Source organism: Lynx rufus, unplaced genomic scaffold (assembly GCF_022079265.1).
Source record: "Lynx rufus isolate CCGP_SWC_20201006 ecotype Redwood Valley unplaced genomic scaffold, mLynRuf1.p SCAF_21, whole genome shotgun sequence".
NCBI classification, from domain to species: Eukaryota; Metazoa; Chordata; class Mammalia; order Carnivora; family Felidae; genus Lynx; species Lynx rufus.
The window spans coordinates 23,707,872-23,725,233 of record NW_025814836.1 but is presented as its reverse complement, the minus strand read 5'-3'; the positions used below and the strand labels follow the sequence as shown (position 1 = coordinate 23,725,233).

The 17,362-nt window shown below is 46.7% G+C and overlaps 1 protein-coding gene across 1 annotated transcript; it reads left to right on the top strand.

The window, feature by feature from the left end:
• The first annotated feature begins 2,203 nt into the window (after window positions 1-2,203).
• ZNF774 (zinc finger protein 774) lies at window positions 2,204-10,993 on the top strand. The gene is made up of 4 exons (XM_047086727.1): window positions 2,204-2,282; window positions 3,824-3,946; window positions 6,440-6,546; window positions 8,673-10,993. Exons 2-4 carry the CDS (start codon window positions 3,840-3,842, stop codon window positions 9,911-9,913), a joined length of 1,455 nt encoding a protein of 484 aa, XP_046942683.1. The 5' UTR covers window positions 2,204-2,282; window positions 3,824-3,839; the 3' UTR covers window positions 9,914-10,993.
• Window positions 10,994-17,362: the final 6,369 nt, after the last annotated feature.

Below are 17,362 nucleotides of genomic sequence, written 5' to 3'. Positions count from 1 at the left end.
ATAATAAATGTTGTTGTAACCCACGACGTTTGAGGGGTAATTTGTTACGCACCAATAGACGATATACTCCCTCCCTTAGAGGGAGTTAAAGCACCTGCTAAAAATCTCTTCTCATCCTCCATGACGTCTTTTCCGCTTCCCTCCCCTCCTCCATTTCCATGCTGCCACACCTGTAAGCACCCAACTCCTAATAGGTCATGGGCCTGCTCCAAGCAGCCACCCGGGGTACATGGCCTCACTTCTCTACAGGCTGATTTTCTCATGAGACCGAGCTTCTCCTCCCCTTCTTCTCCCCACACATCTGATAACGATGAATAAAATGCTAAGAGAGCGAGGCTGGGGCAGAAGGAACGAGGCCAGAGGGAGAGGCAAGGGATAGCCATCGGCCAGATTCAGTGACTCTTCATGTACCTGCCCTCCACACGCCCTGACGAGCGGTTGAAGAGCCATAGAATCTTCCTGATGGCAGAATTCCAGAAAGACCCCTGAGGGCTCTGGAGATGCCTCTGATTATCCAGGTCCTGAACTGTGTTCCGTTTATGGGAGCCTGGCACTCCCTAGGTTTCCAGGGTGTTCCTTGCTGTTTCTGGGGTCCCATGAGATTTCGGTTTATCCCATTTCCATCTAACTAAAATATATCTGCTGAGCAAAGCCAGATGTTTGTTTACGGTGGGCAGAATTCCCCAAAATGCTATTGTGGTCATTTTGCAGCTGACTACAGTTATATAGCAAAACAATTGTGGTGCACTAGCTATATGGAAGAAAAAAAAAAAAAGAAAACATTATTTGGTATTGCAGTGTATCTTCTATGGTTTCTCGCCTCTGTTGGCCTGTGAGCTTCAGGAAGGCAATGGTCACATGTGATTCCTGTGGGTGACCACAATGCGCAGAACAGTCTGGAATGTAGAACGTTCCCAGTAAATATTTGTTGGAAGATACACCGTACACATTGAAGGAATGGTTGAACTAGGGCTTAAGGAGTCTTTCACATTACCCCTTGAGCTGGTAATTCTAAGAATTTTACAGTCCACCACAAAATGTTCTTCTTCTTATTATTATTATTTTTAATAATATTATTTTGAATTTCTTCTTTATTATTATTCTTTTATTATTATTTATTTATTTTTGAGAGAGAGAGCGAGAGAGACAGAGCACGAGCGGGTGAGGGGCAGAGAGAGGGAAACCGAATCCAAAGCAGGCTCCAGGCTCTGAGCTGTCAGCACAGAGCCCCACTCAGGGCTCAAAGAACCATGAGACCATGACCTGAGCCAAAGTTGGACGCTTAACCAACCGAGCCACCCAAGTGCCCCAAAATGTTTCGGGTTTTTCTTTGTTTGTTTGTTTTTAACTGCACTGAATGAATCAACAAATCGGGTAGACAGGTGCGTTTTCTTCATTGTCAAGAAAGGCTTCTATTATTTTTTAGGTAGGGGCTCGCCCAAAGTGAACACTGGTTCTCACGTAAGACCCGGGAGGCTCCACAGTTTGGAACCCAGTACACCTTTCCTAGGCGATAAGACACCCAGGCCAGCCTCCTCTGGCTATTAACAGGTGTGGTAACCGATGGAGAGGAAATTGCGATGCTAATGGAAGGGGGCAAAACGTCTGTTTTCCGCTAAAGGCTTCTGCTTGGGGTTTCTTAATGCACAGCCTCAGTTGCCCAGGGATCTGTTGGTGGCAGACACCAGGCAGGCTCTGCCCCCCAGGATGGGGAACCCGGCACAGGAGGATCCACAAGGCCGCGGCGATGAGCTGCCCCTCGCTTGGCAAGGGCGAGGTGCCAGAGCGCGGGAGACGCCGCCGTTGGTACAAGGCTGCTCGGCGGCAGTCGGGTGAGGCCGGGTGGTTCGCATCTGCAGATCCCTCTCCGGGTGTGCAGTCTCCGGACCCCACCCTCTCACCTCGGGAGAAGCAGTTCCCGCGGTAGGGAGAACTGGGTTTTGCACTTGGCACCGCTGGGACCTGGGCATCCCCGGACTCCGAGTCCTTTGAAGCGGTCTTGTTCGAGACTACATTTCCCAGAAGGCCGCGCGGAGATTGAAAGCTGCACCAGCCTATGGACGGACAAGGCTTCTGGTCGCCGAAACTGAGCAGCCAATGGCAATGAGACAGGGGCGGTGTCTTCCGGCTGCGAGCGGTCGAGCGCAGAGTCCCACCTGTGTCACCACAGCCCTGTCACGAATCCCGGTCGGGTTCGAGAAGGGACCGCCTCGGCTCTGTGGGCCGGGAGCGGCTCGGCGGTGGAGGACTCTCACTTTCTGCTCCATCCCGGAGCCGGGCCGGTGAGTGATGCGGGGAAGGAGACTGCGGCGGTCGCCCGGGAGCTGCAGAGGGACGTGGAGGGGACTCGCCCGCCGCCGCGCTGTGGCCCCTGCCAGGTCGCCGCGCTCGCCTTTCGGAGCCCGCGGGTTTCGCTGAAGAGTGAGGAGAGGTGGCTGCGGCTTTCTGTGCCGTCGTCGGGATAGCCCATCCTCTTGATCAGTCTTCCCGCTCCTCGGTCGTGGTCCCCGGGCTTCGGCGTGCCTTGTGACCCTGTGACCGCGGCGCCCTGATTAGGGCCTGCAGCACCGCGAGGGGGGTGGGGGTGGGGGACGAGTGCCGGTCCCACCCGTGCCGTCATGTCCCTATTAATAAACCCAGCGAACAAGCCGGTGCCGCTCACGATGGCACTTAGTCACAGCACCTCGGCGCTCCGGGAGCCTGCGGGGTCACCTGCGGGGGGTGGGGGTGGGGGGATGGGAGACCGGGTGGGAAACAATGTTTCCGTGACCGTGGCTGTGAACTCTCCTCCCCTCAGTCCCGCTGTCTCCTGCAAGTGGGCCCTGCAGTTGTGTCTCCTCATGGATGCCGAAATAAAATGTATGCTCAAAACTTATTTTCAGTTTTTACCTCCTAATGACATTCCTTTCGTTTGTTGGGGTTTTAAAGCAGAGAGATGAAATGTTTCCTTACGGTTTTTAGGTCTTCAAAAACTCAGTACTTTATAAAGGACCGAGAGCAATGTGTGTAAATGCATGAGTATTTCCACGAAAAGTGCAAGAATATTCTAGTAGTAGCCAGGTGCTTCGATTGGTGTGACAAAAGACGAGAAAGAGGAAAGCTTCCTCGTTCCAGTCTGGTCCATCCTCCACTGAAACGCAGAAGTTTTTGTAGTAGATTCAGCTGGCTGACTTGTGTTTTTTTCTATTGGAAACTCTTTAAGCCACCCCTCCCCCCCCGCGAACACACACACACACACACACACACACACACACATCAAAACAAAACAAAATTCCATTTCTTTGTGACTCCTACTGCCTTTTACAGCACATTACTGTAAAAATGGTACCCAGAACTTTTCATGTTCTGATCTGTTCCTTGAGGTTGACACCAAATCTGCAAGCCAGGAAAAGTCAGCTGTTCTCATAGCTAATACGGGTATAATTAAATCCACAATTTCCTAGCTTGCCGAGGAAGATGTAGCTGGAGAGCTTTTCGCAAAATCAAGTCCCTCCCCCCAACACCTGCATACTCTATCCTTTGTTTATCTTGTCCATCGTGGACAATTTGTTCCTCAAAAGGTTAATGTTTCTTGTAGCTGTGTTTGGGAGCTCCAGGCCTCACTTAGTGATGTGAATGTTGGCCAAGGGAAGGATTATGTAAAAACAGTAAGAAAAGCAACCCTTCTATGGTTGACAGAATTTATCTCAGAACTATTCTATTGGGGGGGGGGGGAGCTGGGGTCTTTGGGTATACTGGTGGCACCGGGGCGGTCTTTTGGTTTTGAGACAATGGTTAGACTATCCAGAGAGCTTTTGATGCATACTGAGTTCTCCCGCTTTAGGAACTGATGACTCTCAATGATGTGGCTGGGGACTTCAGGGAAGAATGGGTTACCTGGACCCTGCTTAGAGAATGCTCTTCAGGGATACCACCCAGCACAGTTACAAGAATGGGCTCTCCCAGGGTAAGGATGCTACTCTCCTTTAGGTTTAAGACTTAGATCACGTGAGGGGCATCTGAGTGGCTCAGTCGGACAAGCGTCTGACTTCGGCTCAGGTCATGTTCTCACGGTTTGTGAGTTTGAGCCCCACGTCGGGCTCTGGGCTGACAGCTGACAGCTCGGAGCCTGGAGCCTGCTTTGGATTCTGTGTCTCCCTCTGTCTCCCCCTCCACTGCCTGCATTCTGTCTCTCACATTATCTCAAAAATAAATAAACATCAAAAAAAATTTTTTTTTAAAGACTTAGATCATGTGAGAGGGCCCAGGTCTGAGTGGTCTCTAGGGACGTTGATCTCTTAGAGCTAAAGATCTCTGTGAGATCTTTAATAATTGTTGGTTGCCTCCCTAGCAGAAAAAAAAATAACTTCCTTTTTTTTAATGACTTACATTTTTATGGCACTTTATGGTTTGCAGATATCTTTGATATTTATTGTTTAATTAGTGTCTCACCATAGGGGCCCCTGAGTGGCTCAGTCGGTCGGGCGCCCGACTTCGGCTCAGGTCATGATCCCACGCTTATGAGTTTGAGCCCCGCGTCGGGCTCTGTGCTGACAGCTCAGAGCCTGGAGCCTGTTTCAGATTCTGTGTCTTCCCTCTCTCTCTCTCTCTGCCCTTTCCCTGCTTGAGCTCTGTCTTTCTCTGTCTCTCAAAAATAAATGTTAAAAAACATTAAAAAAAAGTATACTAATATATACTCATTGAAGAAAAAGACAAACAAAATGAAACCAAAAGTCCCACTCCATCCCACTTCTGAAGAGTTACTGTCCTTCCAGCCATTGTCCTAAGCACAGATATAATTAACAAAAACAAAAGAGAAAAAATTGGGATCATACTGTAAATTCCGTTGTGCATCTTACTTTTTTATACAATACATTGTATTGTAATACATTCCGACAACAATAACTGTTTTTCTATACATTGCTTCAAAATAATCACTTAGTATTTTATTGTATGGAATACAATAATTTACATTAGATTGAACCATATATTTGACCATTTTTAAGCCGCTTTTTAACTTATACAATGGCAATTAAAAAAATTTTTTTTTGAAATTTATTTATTTTGAGACAGAGAGAGAGCACACTCAGGGGAGAGGCAGAGAGAGGGAGAGACAGAATTTCAAGCAGGCTGCACGCTGTCAGCACAGAGCCCGACTCAAGGCACGAATTCACTGTGAGATCGTGACCTGAGCCAAGATTAAGAGTTGGACGCTTAACCGACTGAGTCACCCAGGCGCCCCTACACTGGGTCAATTTCATATGGCTTAATCAAATATAATTATTCCTTTGTCATAGGACATTTAGGTCCTTTCCAGATCTTTACCAGTATTGTGATGAACATCTTTTAGCTGTCTTTTTTTTGGGGGGGGGGGAGCGGGGAATATGGTTTCTTAAAGTATAATTAGTTAATAATTAGGTAATAGATCTTTTGCACAACTTTATTTTTTAACTTTTTATTTTTCATTTTCTTAGAATTCCCAGAACTAGAATTGCTGGGCCAAAGAATAGATATCTTTCTATAGTATTTGATATTTTTGCCAAATGCCTTCCAAAAAGATTGAATTCTTTATTCCTACAAGCATTATATGAAAGCGTCCATTTCTATACATCCTACCTATCATGGTAGGATAATTTAAGAGTCTGGGTTAAATAATAGTGATAGCTAACATTGAAGAGTTTCCACTTAATCCTTACAACAATACTAGAAGGTAGGTCTTATCATTATCCCTATTTTATAGATGATGACCCTGAGACAGAGAATTTAAGTAACTTTCCTGAGGTCACACAGCTAGTAAGAGGAAGGGTTAAGATTGACTCGTAGGCAATATAACTGAAATTTGCACTCTTTTCCTCTACATTGTATTGCCTAACTGTATCATTGTTTTAATTTGAATTTTTCCGGTTAATGGTAAGGTTAAAGATTTTTCATATATTTATAGATTGCGTGTATTTGTGTGTGTGTGTGAATTGCCTATTTATGACCTCTGCCCATTTTTTTTTTCTTACAAGTGTTTGTCTTTTTCTCATGGTTGTATCTACTGCTGCCTTTCTGGGAAAAGTTTAAAGCCCGACATTAGAGTTAACTTCCTTGATTCTTTCTAAGGGTGAGGTCTTGGCGGCATTGTTTCTGAGAAAATTCTCTCTCTATCTGAATTTAGCCTTGTGCCTTCAGAGGTGAATTATTGTGCTCACTCTAGAGTTTCTGTCACCCAAGTCTGTTGTGTGTGTGTGTGTGTGTGTGTGTGTGTGTGTGTGGTGAGAGGAAAGGGGCTTTTTTCTCAGCCCCTTGGGGAGATAATCTGTTTTATTATTCCATCTCATTGTTTCACTGAGACCAAACATACATTAGCATCTCCCTGGGTGTTGTCCTCTGCTTAGGGAAGAAGGAGGGCTTGCCTTTTGGTCAGGCTTTGTATGGCTGGTTCCGATTAATATGCTGTGTTCACCTTCCTGTATAGGATTTCCACACCAAGTGTGATTTCCCAGCTGGAGCAGAAAGAAGAACCGTGGGCGCTACCGCTCCAAAATTTCGAGGCAAGAAGGATCCTACGGGAAAGTCACACAGGTGAGATGTGACTATTACGAGGTGGGAAGAAATCTAGCCCTTGCTTAGATGAAGAATTTGGAATGCTGCCGTAGACTTCTGTTCTCACTTTTACAGGTTTAAGCTGGACTTCTTGGGCAGTCAGTAACGGACCAAATAAAGTCTTCATTTTGTTCATTTATTTAAAAAAAATTGTTTTAGGGGCGCCTGGGTGGCTCAGTCGGTTAAGCAGCCGACTTAGGCTCAGGTCCCGATCTCACGGTCCGTGGGTTCGAGCCCCGCGTCGGGCTCTGTGCTGACTGCTCAGAGCCTGGAGCCTGTTTCAGATTCTGTGTCTCCCTCTCTCTCTGACCCTCCCCCGTTCATGCTCTGTCTCTCTCTGTCTCAAAAATAAATAAATGTTAAAAAAAAATTTTTTTTAAATTGTTTTACATTTATTTATTTTTGAGAGACACAGAGAGACAGAGCACAAGTTGGGGAGGGGCAGAGAGAGAAGGAGACAAAGTCTGAAGCAGGCTCCAGGCTCCAAGCTGTCAGCACAGAGCCCGACATGGGGCTCGAACCCATGAACCGTGAGATCATGACCTGAGCCGAAGTCGGACGCTTTGCCGACTGAGCCACCCAGGCGCCCCCCCCTTTTTTTTTAATTAAAAAAAGTTTATTTCTGAGAGAGCGTGAGTGGGGGAGGGGCAGAGAGAGGGGGACAGAGGATCCGAAGCAGGCTAGGCGCTGACAGCAGCGAGCCGGACGTTGGGCTTGAACTCACGAAGCACAAGATCGTGACCTGAGCTGAAGTCCCTTCATTTTATTTTTTTTAAGTAAACTCTTTGCTCAACATGGAATTTGAATTCACAACTCCAAGATCAAGAGTCGCAGGCTCTCTGACTGAGCCACGCAGACGCCCCTGAAGTCTTCATTTTATTTTATTTTATTTTATTTTTTTTTTTTTTTAAATTTTTTTCCAACATTTATTTATTTTTGGGACAGAGAGAGACAGAGCTTGAACGGGGGAGGGGCAGAGAGAGAGGGAGACACAGAATTGGAAGCAGGCTCCAGGCTCCGAGCCATCAGCCCAGAGCCCGACGCGGGGCTCGAACTCCCGGACCGCGAGATCGTGACCTGGCTGAAGTCGGACGCTTAACCGACTGCGCCACCCAGGCGCCCCTGAAGTCTTCATTTTAAATAAGCATTTCACTTTTGTCTATACTATAACATCTTTGAAAAGAGTTGCCGGATTTGGACAATATGTGGCATATACTCTTGAAGGATATCAAGGTTACTTCAAGAGTCATCTTAAGGGGCACCTGGGTGGCTCAGTTGGTTAAGCGTCTGACTTTGGCTCAGGTCATGATCTCGTGGTCTGTGAGTTCGAGTCCCACGTCGGGCTCTGTGCTGACAGCTCAGAGCCTGGAGCCTACTTGGGATTCTGTGTGTGTGTGTGTCTCTCTCTCTGCACTTCTTCCGCTCACACTCTATCTCTCTCTCTCCCTCAAAAATAAACATTGTAAAAAAAAGGATTCATCTTAAAAAGGGTTTAGGAATTTAGGTTTCGTAAGCTTGATAAACTTCACCGAGTTCATCTGGCTGGTTCAGTCAGTATAGCCCATGAGTCTTGATCTTGGGGTTGTGGGTTCAAGCCCCGCATTGGGTATAGAGACTACTTAAAAATAAAATCTTTGGGGCGCCTGGGTGGCTCAGTCGGTTGGGCGTCCGACTTCAGCTCAGGTCACGATCTCGCGGTCCGTGAGTTCGAGCCCCGCGTCGGGCTCTGGGCTGATGGCTCGGAGCCTGGAGCCTGTTTCCGATTCTGTGTCTCCCTCTCTCTCTGCCCCTCCCCCGTTCATGCTCTGTCTCTCTCTGTCCCAAAAATAAATAAACGTTAAAAAAAAAATTTTTTTTTAAAAATTAAATCTTTGCACCAGCAAAAGCGGCTGTATAATATAGATATGATAAAATAGATGGGATACGCCAGCCTGTAGTATAAAAATAAAATAAAATCTTTAAAAAAGTAAATAAAACTTTTCACAAGGTTTAAAATCAGAGTAGTCAAATTAAGTGTAGTCTGTTGCAAAACCACTAATCTCAGTCTTCCTCACTGCTTTCTGATGTTTTTCCCAATAATTGGTTAACTTGTGTTGATTTTTCAGACTTTGAGAATCAGGTGACCAAACTCAGTCGGGACATTTCAGAAGCAGCAGAACGGTGTGGAACATCCTCAGAAAGGGCCAATAAGGATATTTCTCCTCCTCCTAGTTGGGGAGGAAACTGGGAGAGGGACCTTGAGTTAGAAGGGGAACACGGGACCCGCCCGGGAGAGGGCCAGCCGGAGCCCTTTCCGCAAGAGAAGGATTTAAACGAGCTCCTGGATGGATACGCAGGAAAGAAGCCCGTGTGTGCAGAGTGCGGGAAAAGCTTTAACCAGAGCTCCTATCTCATAAGACACCTACGAACCCACACTGGCGAGAGGCCTTATAAGTGCATCGAATGTGGGAAAGGCTTCAAGCAGAGTTCAGACCTTGTCACCCATCGCAGAACGCACACGGGAGAGAAACCCTACCAATGCAGCGGCTGTGAGAAAAAATTCAGCGACAGCTCTACGCTCATCAAACATCAGAGAACCCACACAGGCGAGAGACCCTACGAGTGCCCCGAGTGTGGGAAGACCTTTGGGCGGAAGCCACACCTCGTCATGCACCAAAGAACCCACACGGGAGAGAAGCCCTACATGTGTCTCAAATGCCATAAAAGCTTTAGCCGAAGCTCAAACTTCATCACCCATCAGAGGACCCACACGGGCGTGAAGCCTTACAGGTGCAGCGACTGTGGGGAGAGTTTTAGCCAGAGCTCAGACCTGGTGAAGCACCAGCGAACCCACACGGGAGAGCGGCCCTTCAAATGCGCAGAGTGCGGAAAGGACTTCCGAGATAGTTCTCACTTTGTAGCGCACATGAGTACCCACTCGGGGGAAAGGCCTTTCAGCTGTCCTCACTGCCGCAAAAGCTTCAGTCAGAGCTCACACCTGGTCACGCACCAGAGGACACACACAGGTGAGAGGCCGTTCCGGTGTGACAACTGCGGGAAGGGATTTGCCGACGGCTCTGCCCTCATAAAGCACCAAAGGATCCACACGGGGGAAAGACCCTATAAATGTGGCGAGTGTGGGAAGAGCTTCAACCAGAGCTCCCACTTCATTACCCATCAACGAATCCACGCAGGAGACAGGCCCTATCGCTGTCCCGAGTGCGGCAAAACCTTCAGTCAGCGTTCCCATTTCCTCACACACCAGAGAACCCACACAGGGGAGAAACCTTTCCACTGCAGTAGGTGTGACAAGAGCTTCCGCCAAAAAGCACATCTCTTATGCCATCAAAACACCCATTTGATCTAGGAACTGGTCCGCTGCCCCTTCCAGATTTTCATTTCTCTTGTCTCCAAGTGCTCCATGTAGAGAAAGCCTGAACCTGGGCATCAGAGGCTCAGGTTGGGCCCCGGTCTGTCCTCCGTCTTCTTCCCCGCTTTAATGGCGGAGATAAACTCATAGGCACCAAATAATATCCTGAACACAAAAGGCATTCCTTCAGTGTTTTTGACCGACCTTAGGGGTGAGTTTGACGGTTGATGCTTGGTAAGTAAAAGAGAAGTGAGATAAATGTGGCCACATTATCACTGTTAGTGAATAATATTTGAGATCTTATCATAAGCCCTTAATACCGTATAATGGCTGGCCCTTAAAAGGCGCTCGGTACGAAGTTGGTTGCGTTTAACTAGCCTTATAACTTGATAAGGAATCCGTTAGTGCAGCCCCGCAAGCCCAGAACTTGCCAGAAATGAGATTGCCACTAGAAGATTTGGGGTGTGAACACAGAAAACAGAAAACACTCTCCCGATCCAGGGCTGTGCAGGCATTAGTCACCAGATGTCTCATTGCCATGACGAGGCAGAATTCTCGAAGAGGATGTTTGTGGTCCTGTGATTTAGAGGCCGAAAGAATTTCAGAAGCTCTTTGTACAGCCGTGTATGAGGTACTCCCACTGGAGGTTTGCTGTCATCTGAGGCACAAATATCCCGCGATGAACAAGCCCAAGGGACCTGGAAGGAGACTATAAAACTATGGAAGCAACATTGCTGTTAAATATTACAGGGATCCTTCCTGGCATTTAGCTGAAGGAAACAACTCCTGTCTTTGAATCGCCTGGGTCGTTGGCCCGTGAGTTTTAAGTTACTGTGACTCCCTAATTTTTTTTTAAGAGTCATTCATTTGATGCACCAGTACATTTCTGTATTTAACTGAAATAAATTGAGGGAAGGCAGTGTGTTGGAAAGAACACTGACTTCCTTGAGAAGGTGAGGTGTTTGAGATCCGGCCCTGACATTTAATTTGGCCGGACTTTACCTTCTCTCAGCCTCTACCTTACCTACCTCACAAGATTGTTGTGAGGCTCTAATGCGCACACATGCACACACACACAAGCACTTTGTTGTTATATTATAAAGTAATAATATCTCTAAAGTTCAGTGTTGCAAATGTCTTCCCTCCAAGGAACTCTGGCTAATATTTCCCAGGTGTCCCATTTTCTCTCATAATAACAGACTTCTTTCTCTACCTGTTGAAAACCTAAGGCCCGAAAATGCTAAGCAACTCCTCATGGGTCACCTAGGCGACACAGAGCCAGGATCTGGCTGCGAGCCTCTTCTTTAACAACATAGAACAGACCAGCTCTGACATTTGTTAGAGTGTCTCTGAGACATTACGTGTAGGACTGGCCGCCCCATGTTATCTGTATCAAACCGTTTTGAATTTGGAAACAATGGAAGGATGTAGCCTAAGTTCCAGGGAGCTTTACAGGACCCTGTGCTGGAGGTCCTTGATCGTCATGGAGTGAGAGTGGAAAGGCAAGGACAGGCACACGTGGTTTGGGGCGGGGGGAGGGGGGGGGTTGGTGGTTCACACTCTAAGGGAAGAGCGGTGAGCCAAAGGTGGTCTTCTGAGGCTCCCTATGACGATACGGACTAAATTATTACATGAGCCTTGGGACACGAGTTCATTCCCTTCCGTTATATAGAATGCTGCCTGAGTGCTGTCACTCGGGGCTAGGACAGCTGATAACAGAAGCTCTTTCTTTGAAAGAGTAATTAGATAATCGACCAGAAATAAAAACTCCGACGAATCCAGTGCAGCGGTTCTCAAAATGTGAGCCCAGACCCGTAGCGTTACTGTCACCTGGGAACTTGCTAGAAATGCACATTCTAAGCTCCCACCCCAGACCTGCTGAATCAGAAACTCTAGGGCTGGGGCTCAGCAATATTGTTTTCATAAGCCCTCCAGGCGATGGTGATGCATGCTCGGGTTTGAGAACCTCCTTTAAAAAGTGTCTCTTCTATTAAACACAGCCACAATACTGGAAAAAAAAAAAATTAACAGTGATTCACAGTATCGTCAAATATTTCAGTCAACATTCACATGTCCCTAACTATCTTATGTTGTTTTGCGTTTTTTATTATTTTGTTGTTTTTGCTGCTGTTGTTTGTTTGAATCAAAATCCAAATAAGGTCTCCATAGCGATTGAGGTGGTATTTTCCTTACAAGCCTTGATCCGAAGTTCTCCCCTTTCTTCCTCCCTCTCTCTGTTCTTGTAACTTCCTTGTTGAACAAACCTGGTAGTCCCATGGTGCCTCCCACATCTCTGCGTTTTTGCTGATTCCATCCTCTGGGCCCTTTAACGCGCTCCTCCAGCCTCCTAATATTGGCATTCGGATCTGTAAACATGATAAGATTCAGATTTGCGGGGGGGGGGGCGGGGGGGCAGGCAGGAATACTCCAGAGTGATCTCGTGTCTTCTACCAGGAGGTACATAGTGCTGTTTTGTCTCAGATATTAGCAGCCATCAACACGCCCTTGATTCATTTGGGTTTGCCAAATGGCGAGGCTTTATTTATATCACTTACACCTTCTTCGTTTATTAGCGGGAATGCTTCTATCAACAGAACTCCCTCTTCTCAACTCTCTGGTTTCCCTGAGGTACAGTTTGTATAGGAACAGCACACCCACTGTTTTATTAGAATTCCTTCACTCTTTAAATATCGCTACCTGCACATCAGCCTCCGTGCCCTAGATTTCGAAGCTCCTTCCGTGAGAGGCTGTTTCTGACAGGACATTTATACACGCATAAATCTCGCTTTTCCAGTGGACTCCTTTGGTTTTTTTCCAGCCTTCTTCCCCGCCAGTTTGTCTGGTTCCCCGTGAAACAGTGCGCTAAAGAGTTCAGTAAATACTTGAATGATTCCTTAGGGACGGACTGTAACTTGCCAATTCATACTTCCCATCACTATCCTGGCCTGAAGCAGGAAAGGCAGCTGCGTCCCTATTAGCAGGGAATGATTTTACATCCCTTTTATGGTACTATGAGAGTATAGCATCTTCGCTCATTTTATCTGCCATTTTATCACTCATTGTATCTATCTACCCAAGTATTATCCTGAATCCAATACGATCCGTTGTTAAACAACAGTAATAATTTGTAAAATTGAGATGGGAAGGCAAGGGAAAGCCTGGCTGGCGGAGGTAAGGGGTAATTTATGTGAAGTCCAGGGGTACATCCCTCCAGGGGGAGAGGGCTTTGTCCAGGGTAGGCTGTAGAATGAGGTATACAGAGGTGAGCATCATACGCCTCAGAAGTGACATCCTGAGAATTTTGCACTGAGTTTATGGAAGGTGTCTTGGAAGGGTAATCCCACAAGAGGGAGCCAATTAGGGACTCAGAGGGACGCGAAAGCTTCATTATTAAACACAAGCAGCATAACCCTGAACCCCGCCAGAACTGCGATGCGCACACATTGTCTGCAAATGACACGTAGGGGGCAGGATGTAGAGGCGGCACAGCACCAGGGGGCACAAGACCCAGTTTCTGGTTTGGGTGCAGTTAGTTACCAGCCGACGGTCCTTGGACAGGTCAGCTGATCACCGTCGGCTTCAGTCCATCAGTTCAAGCAGAGAAAGATCCTTCCGGCTGCTGCACTTCGCACACCTGGGGCTCTTGGAGTGCCCAGCACCGTCCGCCGCGGGGCACGGGCTCTTCTGCGAGTGCTCCTTCGTGCTCTGGGAGGAGGAGAGCGAGGGGCCCATGGCCTGGGTCTTTCTCCATCTCCCACGCCTCAGCCCCGCCCCGGGCTGGCTGGCTCGGTCGGTGGAACTTGCAACTGTTACTGGTGAGTTGCAGCCCCAAGTGGGGCTGCGCAGAGCGCGTCCAGAAAGACAACAAGCAACCCCCCCCCCCCATTGCCGCCAGTAGTTAGCACATTACCTCCAAACCAAAGAGCTCTGCAGGCTCCAGCCTCTCCTATCTCTACTTCCTCCCAACCACTGGCTTGTCACATATTAAGTCTTTTTCTAGTACGTTGTTTCTGATGATGTGTATCTACAAATGTGTCTGTCCAGTAAGATGTGAGCTCTTGAGGGGCAACGTGTGACTTGCTTTGTGGCTCTGCCCCCCCCCCCCCCAACCAGAGCCATGAACAGGAAGACTCAAATACTATTGGTGGGAGTTGAGGTAAGTGACCTTCCATATTTTCCCTTCGTTTCTACCCTATTATTACCGGCCATTAGCTTCTTGCACACACTCCATACCTCCTCCCTCCATCACTTCAAAATGCACATCCTTACCAACCTGTGCCAATTTTACTTCTCCCGATTCCTTTCAACCCTACGTCAGACCTCCATCTCTCCTGCCACCTCTCAGCTCCAAACGACCACCACTCTCTTTTCTGAATTCCTGCCCTAGGCTCCTACTGATCTCCCTGATTTTGTTTTTGCTCTAATTCCTTCTCACAGAAACCAAAGTGATTGTTTAAAATCCTAAACCAGGGGTGCCTGGGTGGTTCAGTTGGTTAAAGCATCTGACTCTTGATTTTGGCTCAGGTCACGATCCCCCAGTTCGTGGGTTTGAGCCCCATGTTGGGCTCTGTGCTGACAGCGCAGAGCCTGCTTGGGATTCTCTGTCGCCCTCTCTCTGCCCCTCTCCTGCTTGCTCTCTCTCTCTCTCAAAATAAAAAAAACTTATAAAATAAAATCCTAAATCTAATCACATCACCTATCTGCTTAAATAAAGCCCACAGCTTCCCATTGCTTTTGGTATAAAGACCCAAATCTTTAACCAGACCTACAAGCCCCTCCTTGGTCTGACACCCCCAGCCTCTTCTGATATCACCTTCCTTCTCACCCACTGTGCTTTCACCTGCCCACGTTCCCTCCATTCCTTGATCACAACAAGGTTGTGTACATCTTAGAGTCTTGGTCCTAACTGATCCCTCTGCCTAGAATGTTCCTCACCCAAATCTTTGCTTAGATTCCTATTTGCCAACCAGCTTTCAGCCTGAAACTCACCTTCTTGCAGAGACTTTCCCTGACTGTCCCTATCTAGTCAGTCTTCCTCTCCCAGTACCCACTGTCCCATTGCCCTCTCTCATTTTCATCAAAGTCCTTACACCTGTCTGATATCTTCTCATTTATTGTTCTGGTAAAACTCCATATTAGGAGGGAGCCACTTCTCTTGTTTCCCCGTCTATTGCCTGCACCTAAAAGAGTGCCTGACATGTGGTAGGCGGTCAATAAATGCTCACTGGATGGATGGATGGATGCACACTCACAGGCAGGGATCTCACTGTGTTGGAAAAGTAACAGCACGAGACGAAGGTGGACAGAGAAGGTAAGAGCGGGTCACACCGAGAAAGCTCTTAGTTGCCAAATTGAAGATTTCAGATGTTATTCTCTGGAGAAGGGAGTGCCGCTAATGGTCCGGTAGAGGCCAAGCAAGATCAGCAGCTGAGGAAGTTTGGTTGGACAGCTATCTGTAATTTACATTACCGAGAGAGAAACTAAAGGCATTGCCGGAATCTATGATATAAAGTGTTTATAGCACAATGACCAGCCCACACCAAGTCATGGTAGGTGGTTATCATCATGACCGAGCACCATGGCAGGCGCTGGGAGACACCAAAACAATAAAGCAAGATCATTAAATCTTCTTCCTACCTCAAAATGAACTCTCCTAGACCCTATTATATTTCTTTCTTCTTCATCATCTTCTTCCTCTTTTTTTTTTTTTTTTATCAAACTTCTACTCACATGTAGTTATTTTCAGGCTCTTTTAATAGGGCTTCCCAGCCCCAGCATGCCTTTGGCTTAGATTCCTCTTTCTCCCTTATTTGCTCTATTTTGTTGGTGCCAAGTTACATAGCCACTGCCTCTACCCTGCTTTTTCTCTGTTTAAATTTGTAAAAGCACCATGAGCTTTCTTTAAAATTTTCCAGAAATACAGAACTACCCAAAATAATAAGTAAATAAGTAAATAAATAAATAAAACAGGAGGGGCGCCCGGCTGGCTCAGTCGGAAGAGCGTGCAACTCTTGTTCTCATGGGTTTGAGCCCCACATTTGGTGTAGAGGTTATTAAAAATAAATAAACTTAAAAAAATAAAATTACTGGTCCCTGAGCATTAAAAAAAAAAAAAAAAAGGAAATCCCTTGTCTCTTCCTCATTCCCTCCCCCAATTTCACCACCCAGATTTCAACTCTGTAATAGCCCCACATGCCACATCCTGTTTCTAGCTCCTCTTCTCCAACCCTACTGCCATCATCTGAACAAACAGGACGGTTTTCCATCTGGTCTCTTTAACTTTTCCCTTCACTTCAGCTCAGCAAACATTTACTGAGGGCTTACCACACACCAAAGCCTACACCAGACCCTGGAGGTATAAAGACAAGACCGTGAAAGAGGTCCATGTTGAAGAGCTCTTGAACTTCAGGAAGTTACTCTTTCTGACCCTTATCTCCTTATCTGCAGAATGAGGATAATCCCAGTGCCTTCTTCATGGGGTTGAGTGCTGATCAATGGGATGACACACAGAAAATTGACTATACAGTATCTGCTTTCGTCTGCCCCATAAATGTCAATGACAACAACGATAAGGATGATAATCTTTGCCTTGGAGGAGTTTATCATTTAATGGGGAGACTTGAAGAATAAGAATTTTCTAGGGGCACCTGGCTGGCTCAGTGGGAGGAACGTGCAACTCTTGATCTTGGGGTTGTGAGTTTAAGCCCCATGTTGGGTGTAGCAATTACTTACGAAAAAAAAAGGAAATTAAAAGGTAGGAATAGAGAGCTGAGCGACTCAAGTGTAGGAGCTTGGACTCATCCTCTAAGAATATGTTTCAAAGCATGAGCCAAGGGCACCTGGGTGGCTCAGTTGGTTAAGGGTCTGACTTCGGCTCAGGTCATAATCTCATGGTCTGTGAGTTCAAGCCCCACGTCGGGCTCTGTGCTGACAGCTCAGAGCCTGGAGCCTGCTTCAGGTTCTGTGTCTCCCTCTCTCTCTGCCTCTCTGTCACTTGCACTCTGTCTCTCTCAAAAATAAACATTAAAAAGAATTTTTTTAAATAAAACAAAAAGCATGAGCCAAGGCTCACTTGCATTCGTAACACTGGGGGTGCTTGTTCAAAATACAGATTTAGTGGTCCCACCTCTGACCAACGTGGTAAATTCACACTGTGGAATACTGTACATCAGAGAAAGTGAACAAACTACAGTTACATGCATCAACACAATGAGCCTCAAAAACTCACTAGTGAACACAAAAATAGGACAAAAATACACATAGAAGAGTCGAAAAGCCATAAAGATGAACACAGGAAATATTAAACAATATATTGCTTGAGCAGTAGGGATGAACATAAAGTTATAATGAACAGCAAAAGGTTTATGAATACAAAATCCAGGGTAGAGGTTAACTGGAATGGGAAAAAGAATGTTATATTTCTATTTCTTTTTTTTTTTTAAGTTT